General features: G+C 35.0%; 1 protein-coding gene across 5 annotated transcripts in view; it reads left to right on the top strand.

Moving 5' to 3' along the window:
- LOC135212733 (tyrosine-protein kinase TXK-like) overlaps positions 1 to 15,480 on the top strand; it is a 479,073-nt gene that overhangs the window by 170,133 nt on the left and 293,460 nt on the right. For 2 of the 5 annotated variants that reach the window (XM_064246444.1, XM_064246446.1), the window contains exon 3: positions 5,277 to 5,324. The exons of the other annotated variants lie outside the window; for them this stretch is intronic. In XM_064246444.1, the coding sequence (XP_064102514.1) occupies positions 5,277 to 5,324 (48 nt within the window). The remainder of the gene's footprint in view (positions 1 to 5,276; positions 5,325 to 15,480) is intronic. 5 annotated transcript variants of the gene reach the window in all.

Genomic DNA, 15,480 nt, shown 5'->3' with positions numbered 1-15,480 from the left:
CTTGAACTTTTCGATGTCGCAAAAAAAAAAAGACAACACATAGCGAAGTCTGCTTCTTTTGTGTGACACCTGAATGGGGAGAAGCGATTAACCGGTCGTCGGATGCCCTTGGCACCGAGCGAAGTTCCTTTCATGTTTGTTTAAGACATATGAACGACTTGAAATTTTATTTTTTGTGAAATACGCACGCGCGTATATGCATACCCACATACGCCAGGCATACGTTCCCTTACGTAAATGACATCCACGTGGCGAATTTCGACCGTGTCTGGTTCCTTACTGATGTTGAAAAACACCTGGTGTCACACACAAACGCATGTACGCTAATAATCTCTCGAAAAGGTTTTGTTTAGGACTTAGGTTGTGCCTTTATTTCTCGGCTACGACTGAACAAGAATCAGGTAGTCTTCAAAGGATGTCAGGAATATTATTAGCAGTTATTGTACTTTTTATATGCTGATACATAGTTCATGCACAGCAACAACACGCAGTCTAACACAAAGTTGATTCATCTTGTGCATCGACGAACACACACATTTACTGCTTTTTGGCCTGTTTCATCTGATTGCTTGCTCAGTATGAATAAATCAAGAGAATGATGGTAGTGCTTCATTCCTACTCAGACTGATACAGCTTATTTTATATGCTTTTCTAGACTAATTGCTATTTCCACCACTCTCAGAAAAGTAAGAAGTCATCCTCTTTTCTCTTAATAAAAGTTCATGCAACTACATTTCACATACTTTGTAAGCTGTAGGGTATATCTTCATATGTCCTTCACTTCCATTAATCATTTATCATTGTTCATTGTAAAAAATCCTTCCGTAGAAATCAGGATTTCTTCAGCAACCTGTGTATACCATTCCCTTCAGATGACAATAAGCTTAACACATGGATTACTAAACACAGTACTTTTGGCAAATACAATAGACCCTCTCTCCTTCTCTTAAACTGCGCTGCTTCCTTTATTAAGCAGAAACACTGAAGAGAAGAGCCGGGGGGAGGGGGGAGGGGGGATGGAAGGTGGAAACAAAAGAGCATCTTTGTGCGTTTGGAGTTGCGACATTATGAAAGGATTCAGGGGACCTTAGAGTGGGAGAGCGGATGTCGTTGTTTAAGACGAGGATGAGTCGCTCTTCTATTTAAGCTAGGAGACAATTTTAGGCGTATTTATGATGCTCGGAATGATAATGTGGACAGGTTTTTGCATTAATTACCTATGAAAACTGGAAAATGTATGGAAATTCATTCATTCCTAGCGTTAACTAAATGAAAAAGAATATAAATTTATATAAATTGAAATAAATTGCTTTAGTTGCAACAGCCCTAATAAAACAAAATATGTGCATTGGGCTGACCGGTTTAATTATATATATTAAAATTACCTGTTTAATGCCGTAGATTATAAGAAACCGTTAATATTGAAACAAATATATGTACTACATGCAATACAAATAGGTCGGGCATATTTATTCTCTGAAGTTCAGCAGGTATTCATATAATGTTACTGACATGCCTTCACTGCCACTGAGAAATGAAGTGCTAACTGATAGACCGATGGTACCTACCTAGTAGAAAATAGTTTAAACTTTTTTTTTTTTTTAACTACGGTAGTCATGTAATACATTAATCATCTCCTTTTCTGTTTTATATTTTTCTATGACAGAGTCGATTAGGTTATAATGTAATGCCCATCGTTGCGGGGAAGATTATGTAAATATAATATGTTACCATATTTGCCATTAACTGGGAGCCTTACAATTTGGGTAAGACTCCCTCGCAAGTTCACGATAGTTGTATTATAAAAAATGGTCCCATCGCGAAGGAGGATTTAGTGGGGTAACTCAAGAATTCCAGGTGCGGCACTTTCTCATTATGACGTTGAGTAAGTTTGTGTGTTGCGATTGCAAGACAATTATTTTTATGCCAAAAGGATTATAACTTTTCAAGTGTTGACGAACTAACTTTGAATCGGTATTCTTCTTCCACTAGAATTAAAAATAAAACGATGGGAAGGGCAAGCTAATACCAGTTGGTATAAATAAGGAATTTGTATATGAAAAGAGAAATGGTAGAAAGGTCACTTGAAAGATATAAGTTGATAATATTAACGGAATAATCAGAAGGAGAGAACATTATTTTTGTAGCGCTTTTACAATGATTTTGTACAAAGGAATGAAAGACACTGATGAAAGATTAAACAGACGAATAATGTTATTTGTGATGTGGTTTCACATGTTGAGATAAGGTAAATGTTTTCACATTATGTACATGTTCGTAGACATTCTGACCTTATAAATTTGCAACACAAACCAAAAGAGAAGTGCTAGAACCGCAGATGTACAGGAAAGCAACTTGAAAAAAAAAAAGGGGGGGGGGGTGTCAGGAAACAACGCCATCATTCTGGACACCAGGGACCCTGAAATACCCAGGGCCTTTGAACTCATTCGGCAAAAACTCAGACTAAAGAAGTGTGGGACACAAGCGTTGTGCAGGAAGGAGCAAATGAGAGACCGCCCAGAACAGTTAAAAAACCGCAAGATGAGACTCAGGACCTGCCATTAGTGATCCTAATTGCTCGTCCTCCTAACGGCGATGAGGAAGAGGTCCTGAGAATTCTGTGTAGGAGGCCTTTAAGTTTGGATTCGCCGGAAGGGTGCTACGAGTGATCTTCCACGCGGATTTGTACTAGAGACCCATTTCTGAAATCTCTAGCTAGCATGGTAATAAAGTATATCTTTCAGGGAGAAAGGCAAGTTTATTATTATTCTTTGAAGTACCTTTTTCTTGTAATTTTATTCATTCTTAGATTAAAGTTCAGGATTTAGAAATGACATGATATTTTTATCTTTAAATGTAAAACATAAGTATTTGAATGAAACCATAGTTGTTACATTCGTTCTGAAGTCTAATTAATAATTAGAATTAGCCAGTGATATTCAGATTTTCTGAAAACTTACAAAGTATCAAGATTTGCATTGAAAGGGACACACTGAATGCAGTATTTCGGCCTTCCGGTACTAACCGAATATTATTTGAGAAGTGGATCACAGATGTAACGATTTCCAACGGATAGAAAGTATGTTGCACTGCAAACTTGGCAAAGAACATTTCTCATGATTAGCATATTGCCAAAATAACGGAAGCGGATGGTCACAACCCAAGGCATGTTCAAGGGCAGGGACGCTTACACAAGTGGGAAAAAAAATCCTTACTCTGCATTTGCTTGTTTGTCGCCCCCTTCACTTGTTCCGGAGATCCTAAATCTAGAGCGAACCTTGTGTTCGTTTGCATGTTTGTTAATCTTTCAGCGTCCTTAAGAAATATGACATTTCATTATCAGCTTACGTGGATAGTTTCTGTATATTTTTGTTTGTTTGTTCCTTTTGGTATCATATTTCTAGAGTAGTAGCATAACTGGATAAAGTTGAGCCAGTCGTCAAACTTTGTTTATAATGGAGGGAAAGTAGGACAAGCAATGAAAGGGCAAATGATGGTCCAGAGCTATAAGCTCTTTTTGTTACTTCAGAAAGAGCTCTCTCTCTCTCTCTCTCTCTCTCTCTCTCTCTCTCTCTCTCGCCTCTCTCTCTCTCATAATATATAATATAATATATATTATATATATATATATATATATATCTATATATATATAGATATATATATATATATAGATAATATATATATATTATATATATATATGTATGTATGTCAGCTCATAACAGAAACTAATTGTGAGTTGTTGCTGGTGATGGTGAACAAATCTTAAATAGACGGAAATGCTGCACTTTAATTAGCAAGAGTTAATGAGACGTGGATCTTCTGTATTTACGGTAATTGACACTTGCAGCGTTTATAATTAACAAAACTTTGTATCATGTTTTCCAGTACTGTAACAAACAGACATGAACTGTGACAATTAACGGTTGTGCCCCGGAGGTACACTCGCCTCTCATTTATTAACACTTCCAGAAAATACAAAAGTATACAGCTACCGCGGACTGTCATCGTTCCGAATCCAGAGAGAATCACTTAAGACCAAAAAGCACGAGATTGAGTCTCATTCACCGGTTTCCGAAGCCGAGGTCAAGGCCAAAGTCACTTTTTGTGAGTCTTAGTTCATGCTACTTAACTTTAATAGCGGGAATATGTTCAAATGCCTTTCAAACAAAATCGTCTCGTTAGTACCAGGTTGTCATTTAGTTATTTTTGGTAAAGTTGGGATAATTTTTCACATGATCCAGGGCACCAGTCATCGAATTTGATAATGAAGCTATGTCACGCGGGGAATTATTGCTTTTATATTTGATTTTCTGATTGTTTTGTCACTTGCATGATGATTTGATGCTGTTTCAGTAAACTATCATTTCCACCCAATGGTCTGAGCTAGTATAAGGCGGGTAAAATAGGCATCTAAGAGAAAAAATTGAAATTGATCACTGGAGGGAGCGCAATTTCAAGGGCGCAGGAAATAATTTTCTTGGCTATTTCAGGCAGATTTTAGGCAACCTTTGAGACCATTAGATACTAGCGATTTAGTGTATTAGGTGCATGAACATAACCTATTAAGGTAACGTTTTATCAGCGTTACTGAAGATCCTGTAATGATATTTATGATACAATCAGTCTTACGGACAGTTCATGCTTGCAGTCTGATATATCTGTGTTTCTGCTGTGATGTGCAATATCCCTTTGTTTCTTCTCGAATTAAATCAGATTTTAATGAGTGAAAGCGTGCTCTGATTGTACATTTGTTTCTCCTTTACACATTTTCTTAATTTTGAAAAAAGCCAAGTACTGGATTATGATATAATGATAGATAATATTATTTGTGCGTTTATTGTGTTACAAAATCTCATTATATTTTCTGCGGTCAATGTGATTTTGGACGCTCAGTAGTGAATACTTTGGAAAAGTCAGGGCAAAAAATATCTGCATAGAAAACGTGTCTGAGCATTAGAGAAAACTGACCAAACTGAGGGGTTTAGGGGAACTATAATGTTATGCAACAAGCATATATTGTCTTTTGTTTTTCTTTTTTTTAGTGCACTGACAGGGTGTGTGTGTGTGTGTGTGTGTGTATCTTAATTATATATATATATATATATATATATATATATATATATATAATATATATACTATATATATATCTATATATATATACTGTAGGGATGGTGTGATGTAATTTTGATATCCTATTTTAAAATATTTCTTATTTATAATTGTTCAGAAGAAGGCCTAGCTTAGTACTTACAGTATTTTTTCCTTTTCCCGTGCAGGTATGTTTCACAAGTACAAGGGCGAGTTTGATTTGATGACTGCTAACGGTAAGTTAGTTGTCTTCCTTGTTATTTTTTGGAACCGTCTTCACAAGAAATCTTTGTGTAAAAATTTTTGCATGAATATTTCTAAATATCCGATCATCTTTAAAAATTTCTGTGGTCTATTCCATTCTAGGTTTTTTATTATAATTTCAGTTGTTTCGTCATACATAGGGGTTGGTGTTTAATGGACTGTTTAATGATATGTGGGCCCCTTTTCTTGCTTCGCGCTTAGTAAGGTTCATTCTCACATTTTTTTTTTTTTTAGCAGATAATTTTACCATGCCGAGAAAGTGTTACCGGAGGTAATATTCTAAATGTTCTCTCCGGTATGAATACATTTTATTTCTCTCTAATGTGTTGCGTCATGTGCAACTGCATTTGCAGTCCTTGAGTCATTTTTGGCTTGTATCGTAATGAATATTATGTCAGAGCCATTTTGCAAGTTTTTTTTAGTAATATTCTTTCATTCCCTTATTTGTGCAGTTCAGTGGATACTATGTTTAGCCTTTCGACTTTAAAAAAAAATTTTTTTTAAGAATTTTGTGTAATTCTTTTCCACTGAAAAGCCAATTCTAGATCCTGTGTTTTCAAGAAATCAGAAGTGTTTTATTTGTGTCAAAACTGACTCTGAAATCACGTGTTATTCGGGAATAAGATAACCTACATTTTACTGTTTAGATTTGAGGAAAAGCCAGTACCACTGTCTTTGACTCCAACTTGGCTATCATAGGTCGGATTATTCCTTCCTTTCAGTGAAGATTTAAGGCTTTTCCCGTGAAATTCATTTCCATTTATTTATCATTCTTCTGCAGTGAAGAAAAACTAGGGATTGGCTACATTTCAGTACTAGAATTCAATGTAGAGGACTTCTCTCTCTCTCTCTCTCTCTCTCTCTCTCTCTCTCTCTCTCTCTCTCTCTCTCTCTCTCTCTCTCTCTCTCTCTCAAATACAGAAACAATGAAACGGTGCTGCAGCTCTACACATCAATAGTTAGACCTCATCTTGAATATGCAGTACAGTTTTGGTCACCAACACCAAGAAAGGACATAAATAGACTAGAAGGGGTACAAGCAAGAGCCACAAAGTTAGTTCCATCCATCAGGCAAATAGGTTACCAAAGATTACTAGAGAGCCTGAACATGTATGGCTTAGAAACACGTCGATTCTAGGACAACTAATAGAAACATTCAAAATACTGAAAGGCATAACATAAGTAGACAGTAACCTATTTATGTTAAGCTGAAACCAGACAAGAAATAATGGATGGAAACTAGAGCTGAAGAGATTCAACACATCCCATTATGGGAATTTCTTGACATGCAAGATATGTGACATGGAATAAACTGCCACTAGAAGTCATAAACAGCAAGTGTGTGAAAGAGTTCAAAATAAAGCTAGAAAAAATCAGTAGGACACTGAATGAACAGTAAAACCTGCTCCTACAGATAAGTGAGCACACGATGTCTCCTCGGATGTCTCAAATATTAATAAGTATTTGAGACATCCAAATCCTTGTAACTCCTTGTAACGCTCTAAGACCTTTCTTAGATAACTATAGTGAGACTCTAAAAAGCATTCCGTCAATCGACACAGAATTCCTCGACAAGTAAAGCGACAAAGTTCGTCTTTGGCTCTCAAGGAGAGACGAATTAGATAAACTTATTTGTTCAGATGCGCCAATTTTGATAAACCCGAACCGTAAAGAGTAATTTCTGAGTAAGTGTCAGCCGCAGTGGCCAGATGATTATTTCTATTCAAGTCAAAGTGTGCCAGTCTTCTCTTTAAGGAGGACATTCTCCACCAAACATCGTCTGCCGTCCCTCCATCTTGGTTACCTTCTGTGACGTCAGTGGTCCTTTCTCCTTCTCTTCGGGATTCTCCCACCTCGCCTCCCTCCAAAGGATGCCACGCCCTCTGCGAGCGATCTTGCCCTCCGGCGTGGAAAGCTCAAGGTGCCGGGCCTCAGAGAAGGAAGGTTGTCTTTTCTTCACACTGGGCATCGAGTTTCGAGGGAAAGATAGGCTTTTCTTTGTCTGATCATGTATTTTTGGTCATCATTTTTGTTAGTATTGTTACGTTTAATTTGTTGAAAATTCTTGTTAGGTCTTTAGTTTATATCGTTACTTTTATTCTTAAATTAGTTATATCGTTACTTTATTCTTAAATTAGTTTATATCGTTACTTTATTCTTAAATTCCAACGTCATCATAAGAATGAACGTTGTCATTCTTCGTAGAGAGGTTATATTTATTTAGATAATTCCTAGTTTTTGTTTACGAAACCATTTTATGGTTAAGATCTGGAAAATGTATTTGGCAGTTAGATATTCGACCTTTCTATCGCCAAAGATATGTCGAATTTACAATAACGTCAGTGCAAACGCTGCGATCACAGGTGACGGCATATCCGGAACTTTCTCTAAATCGGCACCGCCCTTCGTGTACATCTGTGCACCGGCGCCCAATGGTGGTTGCTAGTAATGAATAAATAGGTGTCCCCATCTGCTTTAGGAACACACACCTATATGTTATTAATCACCATTACGTTCACGCCTTCGGGCTCGATAGAACTTGCATTCTCTACTCTCGAGTCAACTTCATTATATTTATTATTTTAAGTGTCTTCTGCCGTTGGTTTATGTATTTGTGGTGCAATTCATCCGTATTCGAAGGCTGACCGGTTTTAGTAAACACACACACTCAAATAACAACAATACTTGCCTTACGTGACCCTATCCGTCCGTAACTATGGCAACGAGTGAAGCGAAAGGAATATTCGATTATGGCTTTTAGAGTCTTGATTAACGACACGACCAGTACGCTGATTACATTCATGGATGTAATTGAATCGTGAAACCTTGATTTACGATGAAACTTTTAGTTTTTTGTGCATCTTCGCCTTATATATAAATATATATGTATGTATGTATATATACATACATACATACACATATATATATATAATATATATATATATATGTATATATATACTACATATAATATATATATATATATATATATATATATATATATATATATAAATAACTTGACCACGAAATATATAAAAGTATTGTATGTGTGTGTGTGTGTATGTATGTATGTGTATGCATGTATGTATGTATGCACGCACTATGTTAACAGTTCATATAACATCTTAGAACAACAGTTTATTTTGCCGACGGCGTTTCCCACTATCTCACTGCATCTTTACTGCTGCAATTTACACAAAAACAAGTCGCATGAAATCCTATAAAAAAGATGCTTACAATACGTGTATCATACATACATAGATACACGCATATATGTGTGTATATATATATATATATATATATATATATATATATATTGTGTGTGTGTGTGTGTGTGTGTGTGTGTGTGTGTGTGTGTTTGTTGTGTGTGTGTATGTTTATGTATATACTCATGTATGTATGATATATGTATAGTATAAAATCCGATCACGGAAATCAAAACGTGATATGAGATATATATATAAACAACATATGGCCTCGAGGAAGGTGAAAAGACAGTTTAAAAAATCTTTTCCTTTTACTCTAAGGCACTCGCAAGCTGACAATTAGCTTGAGAATCCCGTAGGCGAAAGATCTTTCATCGTATTGTTTTTAAAACGATTGTCTTCGTTACAAACGAACACGCATAAAAAAGAAAATTTCAGCCTCATCATCATTGTCGGTTTTATATATATGTATATATATATATAATATATATATATATATATATATATATATATATATATATATATATATATATGTTCTCTTACCTTTTTACGTGTTTTTCTGTAAAATATATGTAATATATATGAATTATGTAGATATATGTAAATATATATAATAAATATAACTATATATAAATTAATTATTGTTTTTTATATATTTTATAATAATTTAAGTTATTTTTATTTTTTTACACTTATAATATATTGTTTTATATATAATAATAAGTGTATACATTAAGATAATATATGTGTTTTTATATATAGTCATATGTATACATAAATATTGTGTTGTGGAGAGAGAGAGAGAAGAGAGAGATGATGAGAGAGGAGAGCGGAGAAGAGAGGAGGAAGAGAGAGAGAGAACTTTTAAATAATCATATTGATGCAGTGATGTCTGGGTTTCAATTTAAGTTTTGATAATATTACTTCCTGGTCTGTTCCAGTTCCTGGAACCGTACCGTGTTAGTCAAAGCGAAACCGACGGGTTGATCGATGAGGTCGGGGAAGTATTAGTTGTATTTTTTCCAGTTATACAATTTTCATTTACTCCGTTTTGTTTGTGACTTACTTCAGTATGCTCTTTATGGTGGTTTATGTTGTTGGAAATATGAGTCTAACCTTCATCTCAATATTACCGAAAGGAATGGAGTAAATGTAAAAAAAAAAATAATAATAAATAAATATATATTAATTTTTTATAAATCAAACTTTTTTGTTTCTTATGATTGGCGGAAAGTTATGTGAATTTGGTCTTTGAGTTTCTCAGTTTACGAGAATGTTTTTTATCTGAAAAATATGTTTGGCTTTATTTTATGTTCATATGTGTATGAAGATCTGAGAAACGGAGCGTTTATCCGGGCATTTTCAGAGAGAGAGAGAGAGAGAGTGTGTATTGTTCGTCCTTAATCACGATTCTAGAGACTGTGACCCGAGGCGTGTCCCAGTAGCAGATTGTCCCACACCTGGAAACTCCAGCAGTTTAGGTCAAGGTCTTCTGGTGAGATTTTCTTAGAGGCCCCAGAGCCTTGGGCAGTGTGGAGACAACATCCACAGCCTTTGGAATTTGATGGTCACTTGGTTTACATCCACTTATAATCGGGGGGAAACCGTGTTTAAGGGTTGCACAGGTATAATGCCTTACGATTCGCTTGTATGGATGGATTAATGAAAAATACATTTTAATAAGACATCTTTTCAGGATTGACCAATGTAATGTTCAACTTGTACTAGAGCTCTCCTTTATTGATTGATGTTTTTGAAAGTTGATTGATTTTTTGAAAGTTCTTAGTCGTGAATGTCTCGTTTGTGGGATAATTGCGGGAGAGTCTTGTACGTTATTGGTGAAAGATTTTTTTTTTCAGGAAATGTCAAATTTGTGGACTTATCAGTGTAAAGTTATTTTTTTTTTTTTGTTTTTTTTTTTTTTTTTTCGTATTTTACCATCTCGTAAAATGCTTGCTGAAAACATCCTTTTAGTTATCACTTGTGTAGCTTATATGGTTTCTGTACAATGCCTCGTCGATTGAATTGTAGTGTACCAGAGCTGTAACAGTTAACTAGAGTTTTAGAACGTTATATTTTGTTATGTCCGGATATTTAACATACCTTAAAACCGGAATACATATATTCATAATTATATTATGATTTCCATGGTATTAGACTCCTCTTGTGTGGGGAAGAAGTACTTGGAGAGGTTAAAGTAACCTCTTACCTTAGATACCCTCATCGAAGACAGTATCCAACTAGAACCACCTGACAGTCAAACATTTTTGAGAGAGAGAGAGAGAGAGAGAGAGAGAGAGAGAGAGAGAGAGAGAGAGAGAGAGAGAGCGCAGCAATGTTAATGATTTGCTAAGTAATTTTCAGTTGAAAGTTCTTTTAGGGTGTGATTCTCTTCTCTCTCTCTCTCTCTCTCGCTCTCTCTCTCTCATATATATATATATCAATAATATAATTAATATATAATATATATATATATATATATATATATATATATATTATCTGTGTGTTTGTGTTTGTTTGTGCGTACTTAATGTCATAGATTTTAATTCATCACATCACGTATTTTCATCTTATCCCGAGAACAGACATGTCGAAATCAGATGGCTTTATTATCATTGCCGACGTTTCTGGACAACAAGCTATCGAACCCTGAATTCTCCAATATATGTGACCACTTAATTAAATGTGAACATAAAATAAGATATGATGATTTTGATGTTTTGGGTAGAGCCTCGAATGACTGACTTCTAACGGTGCTGGAATCGTTGTTTATTAAACAGCTTGTTCTGCAGTTACACTCCCAGTCCTCTGCCACGCCCCTTTATCTGTCATGAGTGTTCCTGGAACCTCGAGTTGCCCTTCGTTGTCACTCGACACTTCTTTCCTCTTGAAATATAGGTGTGCCTTCTATTCTGTTTTAATCATTTAATGACATTGTAATTTTTTAAATTTTTAATTTTCGTTTTTTTTGTCCGAGTCATTTTAATGTTTGTAAATTTGTTTGTCTTTTAAGCCTTGAAAATGCGACTTGTTTGTCCAGAAAAGTCGGCAGTCATAATAAAGACATCTGATTTCGACATGCCTGTCCTTCTCCCACTTTGATTGTTTGATGAAGTTTTTAGCAACTGCCTGCCTCCTGTGCTATACACACACACACACACACATATATATATAATATATATATATATATATATATATATATATATATATATATATATATATATATGAGTATATTATCACATATATATGTGTGTGTGTGTGTGTGTGTGTGTGTGTGAAATCATCATTAAAGGGAAGAGGACGCCCACAGATGTACAGGATGTCTTTATTCCGATGTTTCGTAATTGTCCAATTAATTACATGATCAGGGCTGTTAAAATGAAAATTGTAAAAGCAAAACTAAAAATTAAGAAATGTAAAAGATAAAATTATTCTTATAAAGTGTACGAAATATACACATTAAAATTAAAGGAATTTAATTTTAAAAAGGACATATTAAAATGAAAGATAACAAAAATTGAAAGCAGCAATGAACAGTTACAGAACAAGAGGTTAAGGACCTAGATGAGTGACAGCGTTAAACTAAACGTAAACGTAAAAAACATAAATAATAAACAACACATAATAACAAGGTCTTGAGGGTTGGTGGTATGGCCTAAAATGCCGTGTTTATTATCGATATGTGTTTTACAGATTTTGGAGTGGTTTCAAGACCTTGTTATTATGGAATCACTTTTTATTATACAACTTGTTATGTCGTTGAACACTCATACGTCCTCCTCCCCTTTGTATTTGTATTGGGTTGTATTGTTTATTTATGTTTTTTGTTTACGTTTAGTTTAACGCTGTCACTCTCCTAGGTCGGTCCTTAACCTCTTGTTCTATAACTCTGTTCACTGCTCCTTTCTCAGTTTTTGTTTACTATATGTTCTGTTACCGTTCATTTTAATGTATGTCCTTTTTAAAATTTAATTCTTTTAATTTTAATGTGTATATATCGTACACTTTTATAAGAGTATTTTGTAGCTTTTACATATCTTAATTTTTAGTTTAGTTTTTACAGTTTTACTCGAAATTATATTTTCCATTTTAACAGCCCTGATGATGTAATTAATTGTACAATTACGAAACGTCGGAATAAAAACAGCCTGTACATCTGTGTGTGTCCTCTTCCCATTAATAATGAATGGACATAATGGTGGAATTTCTTATTGATTTCAGTTACTTGAGGTTTTATTCTGTATTTATAAATATTGTCAATGTTTCTTCGCAGATAAGTTATTTATGACATTTTCAAGCATCTAACATGTGACGGTGGATCTTTCGTAAGTCTTGCTTTCTGACTGTTACCTACTTTCTCTCATGCATGACATTTAGCAACCAACCCGGAGGGAAAAAAAAAAAAAAGCTTTATTATATGCTTGAAGACTTAAGGTACGGGATTGGTAGTGAAAGTCTTCTGTATTTTTCTCGCAGTAACCTTCAGATTTAAACTGCTTCTATGTTAGAAGTTAGAATTGCTTATAATTATATTCACTGTTTTGTACTCTGGAAAGATTCTTTCATTATTTGAAGTGTCTTCCAGTGTTATGTAAGGGTTAGTTGAATATATTTTATGGTTGAGCTCTGCGTCCTTAGCTGTAAATAAAGATGAATATTGAAGCTTATTGTTAGTGTAAGTATTTATTGAAGTCACACAAAGCAGCGGATTGGAAATCCTAGTGGATAGTTCAGACAGTGTCCCTGAGTCGATTATTTGGATCACTGCACTTCATTTTGTTGTTGACCTGTTCCTAGTTCTGTTGTCTTTTATATTTTTCTGGAAATCGTTGAATCGATTTCATAAATTCTTCAATAGGGTATTCGATGTCTTGGATAGCTGGGTGTTTCATAGCACGATGTGTAATTAGTTATTACTTCACCAGTCTGGCATTATTTGTAGCTATCGGCGAATTGGATATTGAATATTTGATATTTGGTAATTTAATGTTGCTTCATGTATGGATACGGTCTTTTGTTTGCTTTTGTGATAACTTTTTTTACACAAATCTACGTGTACTATACGATATTTGCCAAATGATGATTATTTCCTGTTTTGTAATATTGAAATAAACTGACATCATATTTCTATTTGCAGTGATTTATTTTGATGTGTATGCTCTTACATGTTTGTAGTTGAATGGCATAACTATTAATTTTGATGAAAAAATACACACAAATACAGATATTTATAAAAACAAAGTTTTTAAGAGAGCAGAGTGTGATAATGCATGTTTGAAGAAATCTTGAGAAAGGAGGTGCGCAGAAAACCTCCTTGAGTATACTCAAGTGAAAAAGTGCACTGATGATTATATTAGACATTATCCGTTTTTTAAAATCTGTCAGAGCTCCGGATCTTTCAGAGATCTGGGTAGACTCTTCCCTTCCTCTCCTTTCCGACCAGTTAGTCTGGACCTATGAACTTTTAGTGTGTTACCATAGTGTACGTCGTCTGCTACCCATCCGCAACATTTGTTCCTGGGGTACAAAATGAAATGATAATGATAACATTAAGGTGTTAAAATAAAATAATAGAGTTATTATCAAGATGTATTTTTTCATGTTTTAGCTTTGCAGTTGTAATGTTATCTTCGTGTGCACTTACTACCCACGAGTATGTGCGTCATTTATCCTTGGGAAGTGAACCCAGGGGATGGAAGATGATAAGGCAACATTCAAGATGTTGAAATTCCAGTGTATTACTGTATCTGATCAAAACGAAAATGTTTTAAAAGATAGCAATGCCAGATATAAAATGAAGCGTTTAAATGAATAAGAATTGTAATTCCACTTTGAATTGGAATGGGGGGTTGGGGGGTTGGCGGCCTGTTGATTATTGTGTCTTTTATTATATCAAATGACAGGTTCTGTATAAGTTTTGAAAACGCAAGTTTTGTACCTTTCTGCATTGGTGGACTTGTCTCAGTGAGACAGGTGTGGGGATGTTCAGAATTACTAGGTGATGGCTGGTAGCGTATATTACAATCCTGTGTGGTTGAATTAAGAAGAAACATTTGGTTAATGAAAAATAGTTTGAAGGAGGCGAGCAAAAATGTGACCTCGTCTCCTTTGCCTTAAAACGATGAGTTTGCCGCTTTGTGAATATATATGGATTTGAGGTTAATAATGTCACATTGGTTGGGCGCCCTTTACCGAGAAATAAAGAAATAGATGGAGAAATTAAGGGGAAAGGGCGAGCAGTGATTGCAGATAAAGCGGAGGAAGAGGTGGTGGAAAAAGAGGGAGTGGAAGAGTAATAAATATCAATTCACTATATATTAGGATAATGCCTCACTTTTATTCTCTCATAATTCATTCATCCATTTTGATTTTCCAATGCGTGCCAGTGCCAGTGCCCGTAATGTTACATTCGACTTTTATTTCGCCTAAAGCTTGCCAGTAAGGTACCGCATTCGGTTTTATAACCTATGGCGTAGATTTTGACGGCAAGTCTCTTAATTTGAAGGGCTGGTGGACATTATTTCTTTTATGATATATCATTACCTTATTTAATGTTGGTGACAGATTATACTACATGGAATGTACCTTTCTAGGAAACTAGCTACACCCCTGTGATTGCTGCGGTGGAATTCCAAGAAGTTGTAGACATTATTTATTTATCTTTTTGTGACCTGTCCCTCGCTTTATGGTAACTTCTCGTGCTCCCGTCCCACTTTGTCCAATACTACGACGTGTAATTGATAGCTTTGCTGCTCTTTTCCCCTCTGTTATTGGAGTAGTACTGTGTTTGGTAAGTTGTTAGCTATATTAAGTAATGAATCCAATGCCTATTCTCTCTCTCTCTCTCTCTCTCTCTCTCTCTCTCTCTCTCTCTCTCTCTCTCTCACAAAGTAATTATATTAAGTGACCCGTTAATTCAGAAGTA

Source organism: Macrobrachium nipponense, chromosome 41, assembly GCF_015104395.2.
Source record: "Macrobrachium nipponense isolate FS-2020 chromosome 41, ASM1510439v2, whole genome shotgun sequence".
Classification (NCBI taxonomy): Eukaryota; Metazoa; Arthropoda; class Malacostraca; order Decapoda; family Palaemonidae; genus Macrobrachium; species Macrobrachium nipponense.
The sequence above is the reverse complement of the archived record's forward strand: the minus strand, read 5'-3'. Positions and strand labels throughout refer to the sequence as shown.